The sequence below is a fragment of the Oryzias latipes genome, chromosome 13, assembly GCF_053564925.1.
Source record: "Oryzias latipes strain Hd-rR chromosome 13, Olatipes_Hd-rR_3.1".
Taxonomy (NCBI): domain Eukaryota; kingdom Metazoa; phylum Chordata; class Actinopteri; order Beloniformes; family Adrianichthyidae; genus Oryzias; species Oryzias latipes.
This window is the reverse complement of record NC_136249.1, coordinates 31,449,070-31,474,194: the sequence shown is the minus strand read 5'-3', so window position 1 is coordinate 31,474,194 and position 25,125 is coordinate 31,449,070. Positions and strand designations below refer to the sequence as shown.

Genomic DNA, 25,125 nt, shown 5'->3' with positions numbered 1-25,125 from the left:
AAAAACCACAACGGACAACTGGGATTTTCTTCAATGAGGTTTGGAGACACCTGGATGGTGTTTGGCTCACCGCATAGCATCTGGTCAAAGTCCAAAGGAGCTAATCCGGTATTTTGTGATTCTTGGTGGACCAATTGGGACAGCAATGGGCAGTGACCAAGCAGAAACGGAAAAGCATGACAGGGCAGGCTCTGATGAGCACAAAGACGCAGGTGAGACCTGCACATGAGCCAAAACAAACTCAGGAGTTCAATTTCTCTGCTGCCAGATGAGCTCATAAGCACAGCGGCGCCTGCTTGATATTTTTGACACGTTTTGGTCCGTCGCCCATGTTGCATATAAAAAAGCCACAGTGCAATCAGCTCCAGTGTCGACCGGTCTAATTTGGGTGAAATGGTTCTACTTATAAAAGCAGCTCCAGATTCAATCACTAGATTTTGTGGCTGACTCTAATATTCCATCGGACGCTTCACCTAAAAGCCAAAATTCAAATTTCTTGACTAATTTAAAAATCCTGAAAGGAAGAGGAAACGGAGCTCACACTAAGGGTTTCTAAGAATTTATTTGCCATTTTTACAAGTTAGCCCCTGAAGCAACTCTCCTGAATTAGACACCAACATAGAAGTAGGAAATGTTGCAGTTCCTCCAAAAACCACTGGATGCACATTTCAAAATGGAGCAAAGTCTCATCCAATAAAATGTTAAAACATCAGATTTTACACCAGTTTGATTGGCAGGTGGATTTAACAAGGCTCTTTACTTCGCCCGCCCACTTCCCCGTTGTTGTCAGGTTGTTGAGATGGGCGGAGTCAGCTAGAGTAAATGTGCCACCTCAGGCTCCAGTTTTGCAAATCATACTCCTGTGGCTGACTTAGGGGGTAATCTAGCCATTGGTCATTGGTTCCAACCGAAAAAGCCCTTCATGTGATCTCATGAGCGCACCTGGTTGCCAGGCAACAAAAACCAGAGGCAATCACAGGGATTGCTGGATTTTTGAAGTGCTTCTCATTGATACACTTCTACATTTCAAGCACTTGGTCGTCTGATTTGTTCCAAACACTTTTTCATTTTTTAATTGATTTTTCTGCAACAACAAAAAACACCTTCTATGGTTTTTAGTGAAGTGTTTTGTTGCATTCAACAAAAAGTCTTTGTGCGTTGAAGTGGATGGAAATAAGGCTGTGTTTTGGTAAGTGGCGTATACTTATATAGCGCTTTTTCTACCTACAAGGCCCAAAGCGCTTTACAGTCACAGACCCATTCACCCAGTCACACACACATTCACACACATGGTAAGAGTCTGGCGCTACGCTACATCTCACAACACAATATATTTCAGTTGTTTTAGCAGAGTAGGACTTTGACAGTTGGTCTGGATGTAATGAGTTGTTGGGAATGACGGGGCTCTAACATCTGCAACATTCTCCAAAAACCACACTAAGAGAATGCATGTCTTTACTTGTAGAATTACGGACAGACTGGGTTATTCCTGTCACACGTGTGGAGCCCGATGGGGAATTGACAGATTTAGCACGATCATGGGTCAGTTTGAGACCTGCAGTTAGCCGGTTGGTGTTGCATCCGTTGTTTTCAGGAGCGGAGCTAGAACATTGGGGGGTGCGAAGACCTTGGAAGGGCGACAAAACACCAGAGTGGAATGTCGTTACAAATGAAAGGATCAAAAATGTGTTTTTCAAGCAGTTCTATTGTTGTCGTTTTTATTCCATTAAAAAATGTTGCTTCTGTTATTTTTCCAATGCTTGCAGGAGCTTGTTTTCATGATTTATTAATCTTTGTCAACTACTACTACCAACTTGGACTCAAAAATTAGAGAGGCAAGTGTGGGTAGCTCCACCCCTGGTTGTGCATTGACTGTATAAGAGAACTGGACTGAGCGCATGTGATGTCATGGGTTACGTCTGGCTGCAGCAGAATGAAGCCAATTCACTCGCCAAATTTCAGCCTCGCCATGTTGGAGCCAGACAATAGTGATTGGTAAGAGTCGGTCAAAGTCGAAGTTTCTATGGCAACTACTGTTGCCAGTCAGGGATAAGCATGTTCCACGGAAACCGGGGTCAGGAGAACCTGTCAATAAAACATTTAGGTGAAGGACAGCAGGCTATTACTGAGGCATCTAATTGATCAGTTTATAGCTTTAATAACTTGCATTAAAGGAAAAATATTATAAAATATTAGTCAGTTATTCTGACAAATATAATGACTGACACAAAAGTAAGACAATAAACTAAATGTTATAAATAGGAATTGTTTCAACTGCATTTAAAATCGATTGCCAATTAATATATTGCAATATTTCACAGAATTGATTTTTTCTACTCCCTTAGATGGAAATAATGTAATTAGAAGACAAAGTCTAATAATAAAATCTCTCCCCCAGCTTCTGAAATGGATTCTTTTAGGACTATCTTCAGGGTGGCACGTGTTTTTTTACTGCACCTTGCGACTGTCGCCTCATTCAGTAAATGCCCTATGATTCATATCCTCCATAAACAATACACCCAAAAGTGCTGATCAATATCTCTGCAGCTGCTCAGACCTGTCATTGTGTCAAAACATGAAACGATCTACACTAAAGACAGACATTTGCCGGCGCCGACAGCAACGCAGTAGGATGCGCAGCCAACCCAGAGGAACAAGGACCCAATCATTTATTCCTCAAATCCATTTTCATATTTAGCTTTTTCGACACAACAGAAAACCATAAATCCAACAAAGGAAAATTCCAGTTTTGCTTTTTTAGATAAAGACTCTGATGTTTGCATGAGCTCACAGTTTTGGAGCCTTTAAAAAGGCACAATGAGGCCTGCAAAACCGAGATAAAGCTGGAACGCTCTGGAATGTTTAAAAAATGTTCAGTCAGACAAAAGTATTATGGCACATGAAAAGAATTCTTTAGCTACGTTTGTTTATTGGTCAGCTAAAATGGGGTTTCAGTGACTGATAAGGAAAACTTTCATGACACAGCTTACATCTATAAAAGAACTTGAATGAAATTTAGAAGAGAAAGAAAAGAACAATCAGGAAAGAACACTCATTAAAATAAAATATAGTTTTATTCAACTTTTCTTCCATATTTTGAAGCATTTCTTTTTTATGCCTTAGTCACATGCACCCGTTCAGTGGTTGACCCGTACGGGTGTTGTAGGTTTTTGGGGTGTATCCCTACCATGACAAAGGTGAAGAGAATTTCATGTAATCCATGGAGACCAGTGAAGATCACAATTCATTGAAGAAAAAAGGTTCAGCAGACTGTCTTGTGGGGTCCAGATGACCCCACTCCCAACGTGCCAAGGCGCGTTAACGTTGGGAGTGGGGTCATCTGGACCCCACAAGATAGCACAAGCGTTAAAGTGTGTGTACTGGCTTCTTACTGACCATGCATGAATGCCAAATGCACGAGGTGTGCATGTGGACATTATTGCTCCATGGGCTCACCAAGCAGTCTAAGGTTTTACATTTTCGTGCAAGCCACGCACAAGTTTGCCAGCTTTTTATCCGCAGACAACACATGTCCACTCGTAAGGGCAGTTGGGACTGTGTTAAAAAAAAAAAAACATATTTACTTTAGCAATTACTTGTGCTTGCCACCAAGATAAACTACTTATATATTGGAACAACTCCATTCCTCTCATCAGAAAACACCCAGCAGAGGTCATGCTCGTGACGTTCCCAACTGACCAAACACGAAGCCCCATCTGGCCGAGGTGCAGGCCGTAAAAACAGAACAATACGGACGATAGTTTCATGTTTTTTGAGTCGGACTCAAAGGGCAACCCCCGCGACTGCAATGCAAATGAGCTGCCAGGTCTGCTGGAAACCACCTTTTGTCTCGTCCATCTGAAGAGGCTTCTCTGGAACTCGCAGCATGAAAAAACTTGGCTGCAGTTCAAGAACGCTGGATTCCCGTAAATGCCGGTTTTGCTTGAACCCCTGTCTGGGGGTCCTAGCTCATCTTGTACACAAGTACAAGTCAGTGTCCACTTCCTTTTTATGAACCAGTCAGTTGAAACAAAAGGGAAGCGTGAAGCTAAATATGCAAATAACCCAGGGATACGCTGCTGGGTGACTAAAGAAAAACGCTCCTCGGAGAGACGGGGGCTTGTTTCCAATCATTGGCGGTCACCTCTGCTCACCTCATTAACCTCGCAGCCAGACTGGAACAGACAGAAGAGAAACGTCTGTTCCTGTTTTTGCTATCCCCCAAACTCAATGGAAGGCTGCCGCACAAGTCCGTTCTGGGCCCAGTTGGAGGAATTTTTTGAAGCTTTTCAGCTGAAAAACTGAAAGGATCTGAAAATAGTATACTCAATCTTTTTGTTCAGCTCGAGCCAAGGATTCATGTAATGAGTTTTTTCAATATTCCAGTAAAAAAAAGTACAGCGGAGAGCCATTTTTGCAAGCTCAGCACGTGAAAACAGTTTGAAATCTACTTCTTCTAAATCCAACAAATTTTCCCAATGATGCTCGAGGAGTTAGCAGGCAATAGATAGGGTTAGGTGCACACAATGCCTGAAGTTCTTATATTCAGGTGCTAGGTGTGTGCAAACTTCTGTGAGCTTTTGAGTACGTGGTGGGGGGAAAACAATTGAAACCTAATTTGTGATACGTTTTCATTAGTTGCTAAAAGGTTCAGGGAAACCAGGTGACTGCCGGCGATTGCTATGAACCTCCAACTGGGAGGGCTGCTGGTTAGAGGTCGCTGTGAACGAACATCCTGCCCGTGTGTCGCAGGCATGGCCTCTTTTTCTGGCTCACAGCAAACGATGACTTGTTCAAACGGCCCATCGCCATGGAAACCGTCCACAAAAACATCCAAGCTATTCACACAGAGGAACATGGAGAGAAAAGAGGGATGAAGGGAGGAGGAAAAAAAAAGTGGAGGATGGAAAGAGGAGGCAGCAGCTACAGGAGGAAGGAGAGAATGAGGGGGGCAACATTTAGCAGCGGCCGGCCCATTTGCTCCACGCAGCATCAAACGTAAAAAAATGACCATCAGCGCCGATGATTTGCCCCCGTTTCTGCTGACACACACACGGCACACAAAGCCATTTCTGTCCTCCGAGAACAAAAAGCCGTGGCCATCGCCATGGCAGTGAGCATCAGTGTGTTCAGCAATGTCACTCCCCATTACCAGAAAACACTGCTGCTGCCCGTTCATGAAAAATGTCACAGACAGTAAGCCACTGCTTAAGTTTTGAAAGGCTCCATGGATACTACTTCAATTCCGACTAGTGATAAGTGTTCACCAGGCGTGCTATGGCAAGTTAGTGCCACGAGTTCAGAAGGTGCGGAAAGAGTCAACGTGTGCAGCGCCAAGACCTAGTTTGGGTTTTGGAGCACAGGGTTGCCAGTTCTGAGAGGATTTTGTTGCAGGCAGTGTGAGCAAACAAACGTGAAGCAGCTGGAACGACACAAGATCAGATAAAATTTAACCTTAAGGTGCAAAAAGCGAGAGAACAGGGAACAAAAACTGAAATTTTGCTTCATTTTTGAAACATCCGTTTTTTTAAAAGAGAGTTTTTTTATTAACATTTATTAGTTTTAAAGAAAACATGTTTTTCCCTATGTCAAGCTGTTCTGACTGTGCATCAATCGAGACACAGGGGCAGTACAGCACAAACGAGTGGCTCCTACAGTTTTCCAGGGAATAACATAGGAGTGTCTGGGATAATACGTAGATGGATTAAAACACTTGGACGTCTTTGATGTACCAGAAAGGTAGAATCCTCTAGAAATGCAATATTAGGCTGGATTTAGGGTCGTTTCTCGTTTCCCATGGAGATTTATATACCAGGCTGCAGTGGATGCAGTTTAGTTTTACCTGGCAGAAACACAACTATGGATGTTTTTGTTTTGTTTATTTTGTATTTGCGCAATATTGCTGAGATCAGAAACATACTTTCTAAAAGTGATGCATTGTTACGTCTAGGCTGGATTACTGTAACTCCTTGTTAGCAGCGTGTCCTAAGAGTTCCTTAAGAAGTCTCCAGCTTGTTCAGAGTGCAGCAGCTAGATTGTTAGCAGGAACTAGCAGAAGAGATCACATCACTCCTGTGTTAGTTTCACTTCACTGGCTCCCAGTTGATTCTAGAATCAAGTTCAAAATCCTCCTGCTAACCTATAAGGCCTTATATGGTATAGCCCCATCCTATATTAAAGACCTGATAGTGCCTTATCATCTAAAACAGAACACTTTGCTCATAAAATGCAGGACTGCTTGTGGTTCTCGGAATTTCTAAAAGTACAGTTGAAGATGGGAGGCTATGGATTTTGTTGTGCTATGGTATTGCCATCAGATTCAAGAAATCTGTCTTATATTTTCGGGCCAATTATCTCCCTTGCCTCGTGTCCAAAGACTTTTCTAAATGTGACAGAAAGCTGTGTTCAATTTTTTTTCACCCCAATAGATTTTTTTTTCTTAAATATTTAACTGCGAGAAAGATAGATGAGGTTTTATGAGATTAGCAGCTGCAGAAGTGAGCCCTGAAGAGGTTTTGTGTGTTTGAGAGCTTAGAGGAGATTTGGACGGGAAATGATGGAAGTACCACCCGGAGAAGGAGGAGAAAATTGGAATAACCTGCTTATGAGGCATTTTATGCAATTTCAGTCAAATTAGGAATGTAAAGTCAAGCAAATATGCTGCCAGAGCGGTAGATTGAATTGCATGGTGAGTTTTTAAAACGTTTAGCATTTTGTAATTTTTGTTCTATTTAGTTTGTTAATAATCTCTTCTTTCTAAGACTTATAGTGTTATTTTAGATTTCTTTCACATATCTGATTGAAAACAGAAATCACTGAACAAAACTTACAGTGTTCCAGCGGGATGAATCGACTAAACTACAGCAGATCAACGCTGGCAAACACTGAGTTCATTATAGAGTTTATGGGGAGGGGTTTAAAGCTTTTGGCCCCTCCTTCTTAGCCCTATGAGCCACTTTTTGTAGATGTGAACAAACTAACACTTTCTTACTAGTGTTGAGTAAAAATTTAATTAAAAGCAACAAATGCTTTAAAAACACATTTACGTTGAAAATAAAGTCAATATCTTTACAAATGGCCACCATTTTTGATTTTTCTCATGACTACGTGCTTTTCTGAAGAGGGGGCCCTAAGGTACAACCAAATTTGGTACTTGCGCCACAAAATGCTTCAATTTGTCTGAAGTAGGAAATTTAACCGGCTCCACTGTACGCAGTCATTGGACCTATGACTGCTTTAAAAGTAATTTGCTTTAATGTTTCAATGCACTGATTTGAAACAGCATCATCTGTTGCTTCACCGGTTCAACAACAGATCACAGAGTTACAAAGCAGAAAAACTGATGATCATATTCCAAACCTTTTTTTTTCAAACTTTACAAAATTATTTTAAATCAGTAAAAGAAAAGTTTGAGTTTTAAGACGGAGCTGAGATTTAGGATTAAGTCAGAACCCAATTGTATTTAGGGAGGTTAAAGTTATCTGCTTTTTCTTTTTTGTGTTTGGTACAAATTTGATGGCATCCAAAAGGTTTGTGAGTCATCCGGACGCCCTGACCTCATTTCTGATGATCAGTCAAACAGCACTGGGGAGGGAGTTTAGCAAGAGACAAAGGAAAGGATAAAGGGATGTTCCTTTGGCTGACAGAAACGTTCTGTAATCCAAGGCTTGCTGTTTTGACAGGTGAAATGAATCAGTGAGTTTGCTGCAGAAGAAAAAAAAAGACAAAGAACCCATTAAGTCTTGCAAAGTCCAACCTGGCAACCAAAGGGCAGAAACAGCGGAGCAGCTGTGTGAACAGGTGAGACTCATTACTTATTACAGGACGAAGGCCGTCTTTTCACGTTCTCCACCCGCTCTGCACATCTTGTCAGCGTGACTGACGGAAACACGGAACTGCCGCCGGAGAACACGCACCGACATCAGGATCTGACTCTCTCCCTTCCTGACAGCGGACGCCATTTCAAACGCCGTGATTTCACACAGGATGGATGAGCGCCCCTCCTCTCAGGCAGCCGGACTCGCCGCCTGGAGCGTCTTCTGCAGCAAACATAAACTGTGGTCGTCTCTCCCCATCAGACAGTCAGACAGAACTGGTCTGTTCCTCTGCAGGTGGAGCTGCTCAGAGCTCATGCAGAGAATCTTGGGATGTTGAGTTTTCATAAAACGGCTAGAACGACAAAATACCTGCTATTGGGCATCTTCAGTTTATCTCCTCATTGTGGGTCTATTCTTCCAAAAGTTTCTAGCCACTGAATTTAGAAATGGGGTCAAGACAAGCTATAACTGAACAGCTAAGAGTGTGATAGCTGGATTTATGAAAAAATGAGAAGATTACGAGCAATAAAAGCTATTTTAACCACTTCAAATAAAAAGTCAAAAAAGAGGCAGTAAAAATATTAAATTACTTGTTATCTTGGAAAAAACAAGTCCACTTCAATTCCTAAAAAACTATTTATCTTGTTAAAATTGATTTTGTACGGCTTTTTTAACCAAATCGTTTCTGAAATAAACCACAATGACTTAAATCTCTTGTGTTTATCATTAGTGGGCAGAAAAAAGAGCCTTATTTGGTTTTGTTAGAATTAATTGTTTAGTAATAAACATCAGCAAACTGATCCAGTTTAACACATTTTTAAATAAGAAAACAAGCGTTTTTATCTTATAACAGTGAAGCAGCAAGATTCCAAATAACAATGAAGGATTTGTTTACCTGATTCATATGAGAAATAAACCATTTAATATTTAAATAATTAAAATGAAGTTTGTAAAACTGCATGTTGCAGCAACATAATATTGGGTGAGCAACATTAAGTTCAGTTTTTAAGAGGTAATTTAAGAGAACAAATATTCTAAAAACTATGTTTTTATTTAAAAATTAAATAAAGCTAAACTTCTTGTTGAACCAAAACTTTTTCTATGTAAATCGATATTTTTTCCTGGTAATTTAAAATGTATTTGGGTCATACAAGTTAAAAAAGCCTTTGACACAGAAAATAAATTAAATATTTATAATGTGATGCATTTCTGTCCAATTCACAACTAAAAACAAATGATAACAGTTCTGTTTTTTTTTCTTACAGTGTATTTTTTTCTTTTAAAAGGACTAAAACTAAACTGATATCAAAATAAAATTCAGCTCTTTCTAGATTTTTTAAATTCTAATCTGAATGCAATTTGAAAATTCTCCCTTCAGTTAAAATGGATTTTAACAGAATCTTTTGAAGTGCAACGACACGATTGAATTAAATTGAACAATAATTAGGCTTTGAATAACAGATGAAAAACACAAAGCATCACACAATGCTGTTGATGAAACCTTTTTCCATCCATTTTTTTAGTCAAACAAACAATAATTTTGACACTTTTACTCAAAATAGACTCCAGGAGTAAGTTGAATATTAACTTTTGCATTTCTACCATTTCACTTGCGAGTCAGACAAACTTGCAACACACCCATCGGCTGGATTTGCATTTAGACAAAGCAGGTCACCGCTCATCTGAGTCCGTATGCAAACAGTAAAAGTGGACTAAAAAGTCAGTTCACCCTTTTGTTCTCCTTTCACAAAAATTTGTATTCATCCGAGAGACGAGAGGAGCCGTCGACATCCCGAGATGTTGTAAGAGGCGCGTGAATATTAAGCAATAAATCAGGGATTCACTGAATCATTGCGGTAATGATCCCTCATGACAAATCTGCTGCTCCTCTGTGTTTCCTGGTAATAAAACAGCAACAAGCTGTCAGAGCGTGAAGCTTAAAGAGGGAAATAAAGACGCTGCAAGATGCTATAAATCCTTGGCTAATACCTGCAATACTTGACGAGGCGTTTATTGAATTTAATTTGGGAAAGTATCACTAAAACTCCACCAAAAACAAATCCGGTAAGTGAGTTTTGGGCTTGTTTGTGTGCAGCAGAGATGAAGAGATAATTCTGGCAAAGACTTCATCCACCGCTTGTTGTTTGGCAACGCAGAGTAGCTGCATTATTGCATAAATAAGACGCTGCAGTTTAAACTACTTATTTCCGGGGAAAGATAATTGCTTTTCATTTTGGCGGTAATAACTGTGATTACAGACGTGGTCCATTTTCTGGCTTTATGGGTTTTGCAGCCTCTGTCAGGGAAAGCTCTCTCCCACTAAAAGCTCTCATCTCTACCTCTCTTTAGACCCGTGTCCACCTGGCTCCCAGTCTCTCTGTCAGCCTGTCTCACTCGGCCTGATCCATGTGAGTCGGCGACCCCTCTCAGCCCTCTCTATCCAGGCTTATGGTGCACGTGGTGTGGAGCGGATTAGGGCCCGGCGTCCCCTGTGCCAGATGTTTGTGTCTGGAATAGGTGGTAGGAACGGCCTCACCTCCAAGACAAACAAAGCTTTCAGCATTGACCAGATTCAGCGTTTATGCTCGAGCAGAGCGGCGTGAAACGGGCGGAAACACGCCGGTTTTGTGCGCTCAGCTGAAACAACATTTACTGTAACATTCACATTAGTATAATTAAACCGCTCACTCAAAGCACATTTATTAAAAGCGCCCCTGAGCTGGGTGGGAGGTCTGTCTGGCTTATGGGGGGGGGGGGGGGGCATCTCTGCAGTGTTGGAGGCAGGGAAAGTGGGTGGTGGGCTCTGGCAGCAGATACGACGAATTGTTGGAAAATTGAGTTTTAAACATGTTTTTCTGATGATGGAGGACATGTATGAAGAAATTGAAGCGCAAATTTTTTTTATTAATGTCAATAAATGCTCTATTTTTGAATTTATGTCATATATGAGGTGCATCAAACTAATAAGGCGCATTAGGTGAGATACGTCCAGATGAAGGTTATGCATTCACAGCAATTCTAGAACCTGTTTGTCACACGTTAGCAGCTTTAGCGTGTTCACAATGCATGTAACTCCCAACTTTGTCTGCAACACATCAAAAACAAGGGCTGTACGGTGGCGCAGTGGTTAGCACTCTTGCCTCACAGCAAGGAGTCCCGGTTCAAGTCCCCCACCAAAAAAACAAATAGGAGACCTTTCTGTGTGGAGTTTGCATGTTCTCCCCGTGCATGCATGGGTTTTCTACGGGGACTCCGGCTTCCTCCCACTGTCCAAAAACACGCTTCATTGGTTAATTGGTCACTCCAAATTGTCCATAGGTGTGAATGTGAGTGTGGATGGGTGTGTCTGACACCGCTAGCCACGTTAGTGTACTTGTAAAAAAAAAATTAACAGAGGGACATTTTGACAGAACATTATCTCAAAATTGCTTTAACATCAGTAGGTAGAACCAGAATTATTCCATATATAAGGCGCACTGCTGGTTTTTTGGAAAGAAAAAAAAAGCTTTTAAGTGTACCTTATATATTTAAAGAAAATTCAGATTGTATGTTTTATGTAGAATATACACTGGGCAGGCCAAACCTTCCTGTTCTGCTTAATTCTGATGCCTCCATTTCAGACAAACAGTTATCTTTGCACCGCTAATGTTGGGTGGGGTGTGTGAAATTTCTAATGAACTACAGCTGCTCTGCAGAAACTATGGCCTAGAAAACAACACACACATTTTTTGATTTGGGCTAAAAATGGCATAATCATAATTTAAAGAAAACTGGGAAAATAGATCAAAAGATAATCGGAGTGGGACCTTAACTGGAGCTGGGCTTGTTTTAAACTAGTAGTCTATTTTAGTACTCTAGTACTTCATGAAGGGGTAGGTTTTTCCACATGTTGTACTGCACTCCCAACTTTTTAAAACTGAGTTTGGGGGGGGTTAGATTCAGGTGTGCGGCTCTCCAGATGTCTAATCCCTCCTGCTGAGGAGAGGATCTGACAGAAATGACCCAGGTTAACTCCACTTCTTCATGCGCCTCCTCCCCTTATATCCGTAAAGGAAAGCACATTGCTGCAGCGTCCCCTCCTTCCTTCCTTCCTTCCTCTCTTGCTTCCTTTAATCACTCTGGCGTTTTCATTTTCCTGGATGACTCTGCGCTCATCAGCATGCAGCACCACGCAGCTGCTCCCCAGGACGGAGCAGCCTGGCTGGCAGGCAGACAGACAGGCTGACTTGTCAATAAAGGAGCCTCGGTAACGGGGCGCCTCAGCCGGGGCCTCCAGCCCTGTCGCTGACATCTCTCTCTGCGCCCTGAACTCCCCCTCAGTTAATGAGCGCAGGCTTGTTGAGTAAGCGAAAGACAAACGAGACAGTAAGGAGGCAGAGGTGAAGAGGGGAGGGCTATGGGCCGAGAGGAGAGAAGAAAAATGACAGCTTTAGAGGCAACTTTGGTGCTGCAGTCCGAGTGCGAACGGGAGAAGCTGTGGGTGGCGCTCGGTGTGAGGTGACAATGAGAGTGTGCAGTTTCAAGGACAACATGGAAATATCACATCGGGCTGTTACAAGGCCCACATGGAGCCGTGTGCAGGAGGGAGGAGGAGCTGAAGGACACAGAGGGGGGATTCCAAGTTCTCCCAACTTGGAGAATGGCAGCAGCCAGGCGCAGCTTACGAAAGCACTTGAAGGAGAGAGCTATCGACCATGGTTTTTAACGCCAGACCTTCCTCTAATATGTTTGGAGTCAGCATCAGAAAATAGCAGCGAGCAGCATCTTGCAGATGATCCTGTGCCGTCTCGCCTGATTTGCATAAATATTCTTGATGGGCATGCTACTGCGCTGCTAAAGGAGGAACTTCTCCCCACAGGGGCACGCTGATCTGCCTAATCTTTCTGGGACTTATGGCTCTGCTATGGAAACACAAATCCTGATGCACCAGTGCAACATGTATTTAGTGGAAAATTCCCCCGAATGATGGTGGGATTTTAAAAGTCATGCTTGAGCAAAATTATGGGATAAAACTTAAAAGTGGGGACATTTGAAGCCTATAATTATTGATTTTTGCTCAACTTCCTCCTGCTAGATTGGATTGAGAGCTGGCTACCCGATTACCTGAGGAACCACGTTCTCCAAACTGCAGTCGTAGTACATATAGATGCTTTGCACGGACACTTACCAAATACAATAAAAAATAAAAAAAGTGCAAAAATGTGGCTCTTTATGTTATGCCTTTAAACAGAATCAGGGAAGGCTTTGTTCCAAATGTGACCAAGGATTGATGGTTGATTATGATCAGAGCAGGGCTGCCCTCTCGCCTCACGGTGAGATGGACTTCTCATGAATGCCAAGGTTTTCTCCTGGATCTCTGGTTTCCTACCACTACCCAAAACAAATTTTCAAGGGTCATTGGTGTCTCTAAATCAGGGATATTGGACTCCAGATGGATGCTGGTTTGGCAGAAACCAAGAAACCTTGGGGCCTGGAGTTTGACGCCTGTGCTCCAAATAGTTCTTAAAGGTGAGTTTTAGTGATTCTCTGCGTTGCCCTGTGACAGATTGGCCAACTGTCCAGGGTGAACCCCGCCTTCGCCCTTCAGTAGCTGAGATAGGCTCCAGCAACCCCATAACCCCCAAACAGGAATGATGCCGGTTTGGGAAAATGGATGGAAACACAGACAGATGAATAGGCGTGCAGCCAATTGTCACACACTAAAAAGACATGAGCTTTGAGGCGATTTAAGAGTCAACAATCCCCAAAAATTCCACCTTTAATGGAAATATCCAAGTAAAGACAAGTGTAGCAGCATGTGTCCTATGCGGGAGAGGAGGAAACCTAAGTATTTTAAGAGACTTTCCAACCGGCACACACAGATTCACCCCACCATAGGTTAATGCTAGGGCACGATGTGGCGTCCCACACCGCTTAAGGAAGATATGGACTCAGTAAACTCAAACGAATTTGAGCTGATAAAGAATCCAGTCAATGAGAGACAACAACATGTTTACCCTGACGGCACTGCCAAAGGGCACAAAAACAGTGAAGTGTTCGTCCTGTTCAGTGACAATGAAGATAATGGAGCCAAAGATGAGAGCTGATCAGATTAAAGGTGATCTGTGAGATGTATTACAGTGAAACATTCTTTGAAGAAGCATTTGAGTACAACTGCAAAAATGAGCATGGGAGAGACGGATGTGAGAACGGCTTAGTTACACACTCCCATTGATTATGGGATCTACTCTGACCGATCAGAAGGTTATTAAGGACGGAAAGACCTGGAGTGTTCAGCTGGAAGGAGGTTTTGAACAATTAACTGACAGAAAAGGATTTCACAGAGAATCCAGCAGATCATTACACCACCTGGTTTATGATCAAAATGCGTTCATTTAAATGAAAAAATAACTAATTTAACCAACGTAACTGCTGAAATGCTGCACAGTAAAGCTTGTTCACAGAAAAAACAAAACCCCTTCATTTTTTACAGATATTGTACTCAAATATACATTCTCTTTAAATTAAAAGATGCCACCTTAGATGTGACGAGAAAGGAAGGATCCAATGCGGAGCAACGCCTTTATCCCAGAGCAGCTCATCCATCACAGAACGATCCGCCTCAGAAATGAGGCACAGAGGGATCAACCATCTTCCTCACATCATACACACCGCCTTCATCAAACATGCATGGACCTCAAGCGTCAAGGAGTTAAGATTTTCAAATTGCAGAACAAAAATCCAGAGAACATGACGACCATTAATGATTGAACACAATCCACCGTTTACATCAAATCTCAGAAGTTATTCACTGGATGTGTTTGAGCCGCTGATTTTTCCACAACACTTTACAGACATGTTTTATATGCGACTAATAGACGACGTCTCGAACGCCCACAGAGCAGAGGCAGACTCTTGTTTTCGATGCTGCAGGCAGCGGAAGCCATCTTTAACTGGTGGAGCACGGTAGATGCAAGGTGGATGTGCTTATCTGTGGCTAAGCTCTGCTCTGACCTCCCTCAGCCTCCTGGTGGGTGCAGGGCGCCAGGATTTTCAATCAGATTAGTGAAGGATATCTCTAATGAGGCACACAGGGGCCAGCAGCTAATCAGTTGCGTCTATGTGGACGGGACTCAGACTTCCCAGCAGGAGCATCCACTTCAAAGCAGGTCCACTTGACTTGCTTTTGTCAACACTCTGACCTTGCGCCCCCAAACCTCTTACATGCCCACGCCTTTACTTATTGACAAAGAGCGAATCTGGAAGGAAACTAGCAACTTGACAATGACAATAAAGCTGACAAATCCCCACCGAAGTAACAAAAATGACACAAATAAGGGAAGAAAGTAGGGGAGGGGATAAAGATGCCAGAGTCTCGGTTGAAATCCAAACCAAATATTGTACCCTTGAACCGAAAGTGAATCATTGCATCCCTGCTGCATACCAGTGTGTTTGAAGAGGGGTTTATTGTTTTATTACATTACACCAGCCTTCGTAAAAGTAAACTGAAAGCTTTTCCTTCATTGTCACTCGCCTTTAACTAATTAAAAATAAAGATAGTTTTTTTTTGCAAAACACAAATCATTTATCAAACCAAGACAAAACCGTGACCCAAAAATCGAACCGAATCGTGTGGAAAGTGAACTGTTGAATACCTTCCTTGTTTTTAACATGGTCCTGCTAAATCTTATTTTCATGATCATTTTCTGTAGTTCAGTATATTCAAGTTATAAACTGACCAATCAGATGCATCAATACAATAAAGGCAGGAGTGGTTGCCATGCAAACATTGACTGAGTCAGGCCAATTACTAATAAAATTTGGCTTCAACATGGCAGCGTTGGCAAAAAAAAGGGGACTGAATTGACTTGATATGGTTGGAGCTATTTTCTATTTCACACTCACTCGGTCCAGTTCACCTTCACAGTCAGTGAGAACAATAAAGGTGGAGTCCAGTCAGCTTCCTGCTCACATGGTTCTATAATTATCTGCCAATGATCGGATGACTTCTTAATGGGTTTGTCTAAAACAAAAAAACAGCGAACTGCTCAGGATTTATGCTCCCAGCGACTTCCATATCTCATGGCGCTAATGGAATTCTCTCAAGCGCCTGATTGGTTTTTATCTGTGATCAAAGCAGCTGATAAAAGGTGTGCAGCAGCAGCATTCATCTACGCAGCTTTTGTGAAGAAAAAAAAATGTTCCCAGAACGAAACAACGAGACCAGGAATGCTGTAAAATCCCATCTCTGCTTCCTGCCTGCAGGTAACGATCTGATCCCGATGATAAAGTTGAATACTTGAAGGGTAATGTTGGGGGTCAGGGCTCAGACACATTAGGGCTCCACGTCGTTTCATACGCAGCGGAGCATCGAGGTAATAGAACAATGTGGATCATTACAGACGTGCTTTTGCTGCACTAAGCAGTTTTTTTTCTGGGTTTCATATAACTGGCAATTGATTAGATTATTGATCTGTGATAAACTGCCTCTGCAAGACACGTCGTCTATAAATAATGTGCATGATTGTGCGCCTCTGCTCAGTTTTTCAGCTCGTCCAGCGTTCTTGTGTCTGCATATTAAACTGTAACTGAGGACTTGATGGAGGAACAAATGAACCAACGCAGAACGGAACGACGCCCCATCACATCAGCGGTACGGCCGTGCTGCATAGTTCTGCATAGTTTCAGTTTTCAGGCTACATTAATTTCCCTTTTCCTCCCTAAATTACACAACAAACAAATCTTTGTTTGCAGCCTCTGTGAGGGCGGCGGGGGGGGGGGGGGTGTTGCAAACCTGTAAGGGAAGCGAATTTGGGGCACAAAGGAGGGCTTTCACGCTTCTGGTTATTTTGGGTAAAAGCTCTGTTGTTGTGTCTTTGTTGCAGCTGGATTGTCCTCTGCTTCTGCATCTTGTCCTTGGCCTTTCCTTGAGAAAGTGCTGTATCAAGAAGGTCGCTGTCAACATGCAGCCTGAGCAGCGGCACCAGCAGCAGCAGCAAAAGCAGCAGCAGCAAAGCCGTCTCTGGGGGTATTATGTTACACTGCCATGCCTCCATCTCTAACTTCTCCATGTTTTCATCTCTGCTCTCCTGAGGAACCCAAACGAGGATGATCAAGATAAAAAAAATATGCTGCCTTTCAGCTCCGTCAGGATTAGAGCATTTTTGCTACACAAAGAGAACAAAAAAGAAACAAAAACAGGGGAGATATGAGAAAAAGGTTGGATCTAGCATGTTCTCTTTGCTGAGAACAGGAAGATTTCCTCAGCATCAGACTTCTTCAGCTGACTTATCAAGACAAAAGCAATCAAACAGGACTTTCAGTGAGGAACAAGTCATTTCTGAGAACAAAAGAACAGACACCACGTTTGTCCGAAGCTGCTGAAGTGACGCCAAGAGGGAGAGTAGAGGGGAAAAATCCCTCCCTTTTGCGCCGCATGCGGAGAAAATAAAGATAATCAGATTGAGATGAACTCATGAGAGACAGAGCGATAGGCTCAAATGCCAGAAGAGATTTAAAAAAGAATTCCACCAGACTAACACAAACCCTGCTGGATTTGAATTCTCCGCCTGGAAAAGGAGTTCAAATCAGTTGAAGACGAGCTAAAAAACAAAACAAAACACAAAACAACCTGAGTAATTTATGCTTTTGCATTTCTGCAATCTCTTGCATGTCAGTCTGCATCACATTTCACTTTGAACAACAACCCGAATCAGTGAAAAGTCCTCATCCGAGTATGACTCACAGATCCTGCAAAAGGAGAACTATAAAACCAGGAAGAAAAAAAGCACCCCGAGGGGACAACAGGCAGAGTCCTCCTCACAAGTGGAGGACTCTGGCAGAAACACAAGTGCGGCGTAACTCATGGATAGCACAGCAGCTGTTTTATTTATAGGAGAAAACATCTGAAGCAGTATCTCACAGAGCCACGGGGACTCAAATGCATACATAAACAGGGCGCAGGCAGGTTTTAATCCACACCCTCAAACAGTAATGTGTGGAAAAAACTCTTAGAGAAGACGTCTGCAGGACTGAGGCACAACGCAGTTTTCCTTAGAGGGAGGGGGCCACTCACAGCACAATAAAAAGTATTTGCACTTTAGGCGGTGCCTCCCCGATTAAAAAGTGAAAAAGACATCTGTGCAAACTCTCAGCTGCATTTGATGCTACTCTGCAGACAACAGGCCTGATGCAACTTCAGCAGCGTGCAGCCAAGGGTGCGTTGATTTGAACCCGCCGACTCCATCACAAGTCTCTCGCCAAGAGAAGATAAATATGTGATGAGCCAGGCTGCAGGAGGACTCGATAAACACACCTTTCAGGTCTCCTCGCTTGGGATGATCACAGAGCACGTGAGGCCTGAGAACAAGGCTCGCCCGATTAGGCCTCCCTGCTCAAATCCTTAGGATAAGCCCTGAGTGTGCCTGCTAACGGACTCGCTCCGGAGAGGAAAAAAAGGCCAAGGCGGTTTGAAGGACAACCACGGGGATGGAGAAGGAGCCTACAGATGAGGGGAGAAGCTATCGTGGAGGGGATGAAATCGCAGAGATTATGGGTTTACATCCAATCAGACGTTGCTCCCTATTAGCTGCAGATCAGAGCCCGGTCCCTGATGTGACACGCAGGTGAGTCAGAGTCCTGCGCTGCTCTGAAGTTAGAAATGAGGTTGTGACTGAGAGAGTGGGTGGGAGAGGAGTCCTGTAGTCCTCCAGTGAATCTAAGAGCGCCGTTCTTTACGCTAAGGAAGATCCCACTTGAGAAGAAACAGGAGCTTTTAGGTTTCTGAAGCTATAATCTACACATTCGGAAATGATGCAGATGGCGTGCAAATTCAACAAGCACACTGCAGAGAAATAACATGGTCACATGACTAAGCGAGTTTGCATTACATCAACCGGATCTAGTTTTGTTGCCTTTGAGAAAACGGGCAAACAAGCAGTAAAAACAAGACTGAATGTTGGAATTCGTCCAGTGAAGCCCGGAGGAGCAGAGGGTCCAACAGTCACCTGTCAAAAGTTCCTGCTTCCACTCATGCTGACGTCAAGATGGATCAACCAAAAACACTTAGGCCAAATCCGAATTCATTCCTGTAGGGGGGCAGGAATAAGCCGAGGGGGTAGGGAGTCATTCGGAATCGATCCAAGTCTTTGAAAAGGAGCCTGTAGATATAAATGAATTCAGGGTTGGCTTATTAAAGTCATTAATTGCTTAATTAACTGCTATCCAATGGATTTTTACTGATACTTTCCTTAGTTAAATTGCTTTGGCTTCAATGTTGATTTCCTTGGAATAACCGTAACTCTTCGACCGTTTACCCAATTAACGTTCTAACGGAGTCTTGAAGCTGAGAAAAGCGGCTTTTTACGTTTACATTAGTTGAGCAAAGCCGCTTTTCTCAGCATCAGAATCAGCTGATTCACGTTGATCCCGTGAAAGTTCAAGGAGCGCGTGTTATTTAGGCGTAACCAGCGACATCTCCAGTGTTAAAGGCGTTACTGCCTCTGTTGATGTTCTTTAACCTATGCACCTCTTCAACTATTTACACAGTTAACGTAATTCCAACGGATTCTGAAGTAAAATCTGCAGGGAGGAAGTAGAGCTGGGATTTTTCTATCTAAAAAAATTGTCTTCAGATTATTTTTAATGTAAGAATTCATATCACTAGTTGCGTGACAGGCGTTCTTTTTTCTTTTTTTTACCATTTAACACCAATTATGTCTCCTTTGAGAGGTACATAACACACGCTCTTTAAACCATCGCAACTCTTTAACGTTTATGCTTTTAACTTAGTTCCAACGGATTCTGAAGTGGAAAAAAATGGCTTTGCGACGCATTGCAACATTAGAGGTTTGATACCACTTCTAATTCTGCTGGAATTACTTTTTTTGAAGAGTTCCGGTAGTTCAAAGAATGTAAATCTTGGAGCAATAGCTCTGATGTTAAAGGGTTAAATCCAAAATTTACAAAAACATGATGTTTAAAGCTGGATTATATGTTGTAATTTGGTTTGTTTGCTAGAATCTGATTGGCTGGCAAGGCCGTTCTGAACAGCTGCTGTGTGCAACAGCCTGTTATGAGACTGACCAGCCCTGGAGAAGTGTGCTACAACCACACCAGACCCGGACCACACCATAGTCCACTGAACCATGACCCAGCCCCCTCAAGGTTCACCCAACAGTGCCCAACCTCAGAGCAGAAGGGCCACACCTGCCAAACAAACCGCACTTTGGGTGCAATTGTACTCGGGCACGGTACGGATTACCGGATGTAAGCAGGTTCTATCGCACCGGTTTCAAAAGAGCCCAAAACAAACCACAAGAGTCTTGGCAGGAAAGCATGAAAGAACATGTGACTATGTCCTGTGCTTCCATGTCTTCTCACCAAACAGATTTGTGAACCCCATCCCGACATGGTTTTCCAAAGCTTACCTACAAACTCTGTTTAGAGGACAGAAACGGCCAAATGGAGGCCTAAACTGTGACCCACCACCCACGATGATTGTATGGTATGGTATATATCAAGCTCAACCGCTGGTAATTGTTGTTGTGGTTTTCCTGCAGGATCGTCCTTGGATTTGTTTCTCCTCTGGTTTTCATGATCTCTTTGTTTGGGACAGATCCAGCCACAAAGGGGGACACCGGAGCTTTCATTCACATGCAAGTGTCCACCATCAGGCCACAAAGGCCCTGATGAAAGCGTGTGTGGATGAGAGGGAAAACTATTGCTGCAACCAGCCCTCCTCCCTCTGTGGTCACTCTTCCTGCAGCATGTTTGCAAACACTCTCTTCCCACATTCCCACTCAGACAAAAAAAAAAAATCCCAGAATACAAGGAAATCTGCTGTTTTTGTTTCGGGAAAGGAGGAAAAATGTCCTCCAGCGTGAGTCTTTATGACGGCTCAAGTCACAGATGTGTTACTGGTCCAGATTTCCGGCTCTGCTTTGGAAACCATATCAGAGTGCCAGAGCTCTGATGGCAAACCTGCTGCTCTGGGTTCTCCACAAGGGAAAGGAAACCCCGATTGTTGCTTCATGGATTTGAAACATCTCCCCCCAGATATTGCAGCATGTGACCCTCATGTGAAAGGATGGAGCCAGCTGAAGAAACAAAACCTCCTCATCCAGCCATCACACAGGTATCAGTGTTTGCGCAGCTGGAAAATCTCAAGCCGTTCAGAACAATGGAAGAACCACGGAGGTCAGCTGACTCCATGCTAGAGGTGAGGAACAATGGAAGCAGGAACCTGAGCAACCAGAAACCCCAACGACCTCTAGATGTTCTAAAATAACCTGGATAATAATTAACACAACTTTAGTTCCCCAGCCAAAAAAATTATAATTCACAGCAGTGAAGCCAACCTGACCATTGATTTCACTCATTTCTCCACTTAATCTCTGTGTCTGATCAGGAAAACCGATCGATTTTATCCATTGATCATCTCACGGAAGTCTGCTAGTGACTGTACAAGTGGATGACTGATAAGGAAAAAGGGGGGGCAAATCTGTGCCAGAGTGAGTGCAGATTGTGTTAGGGACTAAATATAATACAGTCCCTCTGCTCTGGACTGACAGATCCAACCAACCAAGACACAAAATGGCAGGTTTGTTCTTCCAGTGGGAGATTTCATACCAAACAAAAACTCCTAAAGGGTTCTGGTGCTGTTTTTCCCGCAACACACATACCGGTTCTGCCAGATTTGGGTTTGGAAAAGCAGCTTGTCGTAGTGACCTTTTCAGCTGTCGTGTAGCACAGATTAGGGGGTCATAAAATTGAGAGCAGGGCCCATCCTGTTGAGACAGGAAAAGCCTCAGCTCCGTCCTGAGGTGAAGGATTTCCTCTTGAAGGTGGTGTCCAGCTTAGTTGCATGCGGCTGCTGGTGGTCCTGCAGACCTCCACAAGCCGGAACGAGTCTCTGCTTTGATCCCTGCAGGACAGATCTACAGACCTGAAGCTGCGAGTTGACCTGCTGGAGCCAAGCTGGTTATTATTTAACCAGAGCTGCTCCGTCAGATCAGGTTCCGTGCAGTTATTTAAAGGCCCCTCAGCGCCAAACGGCCGCGCTTGTTTACGCATTGGACACGAACGCGCCTCCACTGTCTGTCTGCTCCCATCCACAACCATTTCATAACACCCACCTCAATGTAGCTGGACAAGGCTGGAACCACGATGCACAGAGCCAGGATGGAGATCGCCGGGACGGAACCCATCCTCAAGGAGGAGCAGAACTCGAACCCCGCCATCAGCTGTCAGTGAAATCGGTCCGATAGTCAGTGGAAGTCAGTCCCGCAGAGCGACGCGAGAGCTGCGCCGCCTAACCAACGTTTGCAGGACTCCGTCGGTTCTCCTCTAAGGAAATGAGGAGCGAGGGGTCTGACTGTGGAGGATCAGCTCCGCCGCCGCCTCCTCCTCCCTTCCCAACTCCGCCTGCATGCGCTGAGGCGCGGCGCCGCCCTGCGGCCAGAGGAACGACGCGCAAAAGTGTTCACAAACTTCTACTTCACCATCCATCCTGGATATGATTCCAACAGCTGGACAACAGACCAACATTTTACACAAGATTTGCACAAATTTGATGGTTAAAATGTAGTTTTTCAAGAGCGGAAAAGGTGATCCAACAGATGGAAAAGGACGAAATTTGCGCAAGCCTGTTGATTGGTTGATTGGATTAGTTCACGTAATTATAGCAATAAAACAAAGATAATGAAAAGTAAAATGGACATAGATTTACATAAATGTATTTAAGTTAGTAATTCATGAATTTATTAGGAAATCAAATACAAAAAAAACATTTCTATTATTAAAATATTATAAATGTATGGAAACAAAACCATAACGTAAACCTGTTATCCACTCGCCCCAATCAAATTTGAGTCAAAATCACTAAGATTTTTGACTAAGATTCATGTTTTCTGAGCATTAACAGTGGCAACTGAACTGCAGAACTGCTGTTTTAATATTAACACCAAATCAATAAAACTGTCTGAAATACATTTTTTCTGTTGTTTTCATTTGCCAACCTTCCAAAGTCTTCTGCTCCCTTACGGCCCCCTATAGAAATATTCTAGCTCAGTTAAAAGAAAAAAAATAACAAATTTATAAGAAAAATCAACACAACTCCATTGGACCCTTCAACAGCTCACGCCTGAAAAACTTTATTTCCATTAACTTTTTTTCTGATTGCACGGCGGAGCTTTAGGAACAGTTTAAAAACAATTTTTTTAATTACAACTTTAAAGTCCTATCAAATCAAATCAAATCAAACTTTATTTATAAAGCACTTTTCATATACAAATATAACACAAAGTGCTTTACATTAAAACACAACAAAATATAAAACAAGCATTGACGATTTAAAAATAAATAAAATAAAAATAAATAAATAAATAAATAAATAGGGAATATGTAAGGGAAAAGGTTCTAAGTGTTAAATTACGAGAATAAATTTGTAAACTTATATATTTAAAAGTCATATTCAAAATGTATGACTTCTGCGTAAATTCAAAAAAAAAAATTAAGAGAAAATTTAAGTAAGCAGAAAACTTTGGCTTTTTTTTTGTTAATTTATGAGTTTTTTCTTGTAAATTTACAAAAAAATGTAACAGAAAATTTACGTAAACAGACAAGCGTCTTTTCTTGTTAATTTCTGACTTTTCATCTCGTAAATGTATGTAAATTTACGTTAAAAGAAAACTTTGGTAGTTTTTCTTGTTAATATATGGCTTTTTTCTCATTAATATATGCCCTTTTTTTCCGTAAATCTACGTCTTTTAAAGTCGTAAATGTCCGACTTTAAAACATGTAAATTTATGAGGAAATGTATGTTTTTCCAACCCGAAAGTTGGGATATTTTTTTAATCTGAAAAAAAATCTGAAATTTCTACATCTTTCTTTAGTTTTATCACAACAGAGTAAAAATTACTTGTGATTAGGTGTCAAGCAAAACATAAAAGCCTCTAGGCCCTCTCCATTGCAAATGTGTTTTTGTAGCATTTTTGTCATGTTGGAGGACACGTGTAAAGGCATTTAAGCCTAAAATTGCATTTCTGAGTGTTTATTGAAATCGTTGTCAATCAGGAGCAGACAGAAAACATGTAGTTGCAGTGGGTTGGAGACATGCAGTGGTGCACAGTAGAAAAAGAAGAAGCCCCTCCCCGCTTGTCTAGCATGAACACATTGGCTAAACCAACGTTCAAGAACCCCCACTTAGCGTGTTCTTGAGCGTGGGTCAAACAGCTGGTAGCTCAATGCTTCCAATAATCACCTTTTCTACTAACTAGGAAGTTTTCTATTAATGTGAAAATCCCATAATGGAGGTTCCTTCCCAGCATTTATGAGCAAAGTAAAATCTGCTGCTTCATACTCGCGTCCTAAAAACCTTGTGTACTCTGGAAAACGACTGCGGAATTAAAACGAAAATATTTCACTGAAGCTTTAGCGTCATTTCCATATGAAATTGCCTTGGCGTTTCATATTCTGAGGAGTTCCATTAATCCCTTGTTTAGCTTTCCCACGCTGCCAAATTGATCTTCTTGTCATTGTTCTTTTGGTTGCTCTCAACCAATATGATCTTTTCTTCTATTCTTCTGTCTGCAAAGACCTTTCTTTTCAGTCTCACCGTTGTTTGTGTGTTTGAGCTCCAGGCTGCTGCAACTTTAGTTTCTTTATGTTTCAAAGCTGTCATGTATCCTGCGGTGAGAACAGCTGCCTTACTGTACACCAGACAGAAAAGAGGTGGAAGACTGGACCAGGAATACAAAAAGAGGATGCAAACTAAACTTAATGAGGAATCTTTTTATTTTCTTTTGGCAATTGTTAGATATGACACAATAAATATGATATATTTAAAAAAAATGTCTGAGGACTCTAATTTATCTAGAAACATTTTAATTAAAAAAGCTAAATTCAGATGAGCTTTTGAAAACTTTTTCTGTTATCTTTTTGAAGAGGTTGCTGCAGACGTTTCCGTTTTAACCTTCAAAATAAGGGGTCGAAAATTAAGCAAATTGTGAATACAAACGTATATAAAACTCGTGACTTTAGAAACGAGTCTGGTTTAATACTCGTTCTTACCAATTTCTCACGGCTTGTTGTTAAGTATAAGCAAATAAATGCTGTTTAATTTTGTAAAACAAAACAAAAAATATTTTGAAAGTCCAAACCGGAAACGGAACTGTACTTAGAAAAGTACACATAAGTAAATTTACATCGAAGTTTGGCTTTAATTTTCGAAAATGTGCTTATTCAATATTCTTACAATGGACTCAGATGAAAAAACATTTAAAGTGCACGAAAACAAGTACTATAGTAAAGTAATTTCTGATAGTTTTGA

At 42.1% G+C, this 25,125-nt stretch overlaps 1 protein-coding gene across 8 annotated transcripts in view; it reads right to left on the bottom strand.

Annotated features, from left to right (window-relative positions):
- aplp2 (amyloid beta (A4) precursor-like protein 2) overlaps positions 1-22,266 on the bottom strand; it is a 62,682-nt gene extending 40,416 nt beyond the window's left edge. For all 8 annotated transcript variants that reach the window (XM_011482279.3, XM_020708078.2, XM_004075268.4 and 5 more), the window contains exon 1: positions 21,932-22,266. In XM_011482279.3, the coding sequence (XP_011480581.1) occupies positions 21,932-22,036 (105 nt within the window). In that variant the 5' untranslated portion in view covers positions 22,037-22,266. The remainder of the gene's footprint in view (positions 1-21,931) is intronic.
- Between the last annotated feature and the right edge of the window lie 2,859 nt (positions 22,267-25,125).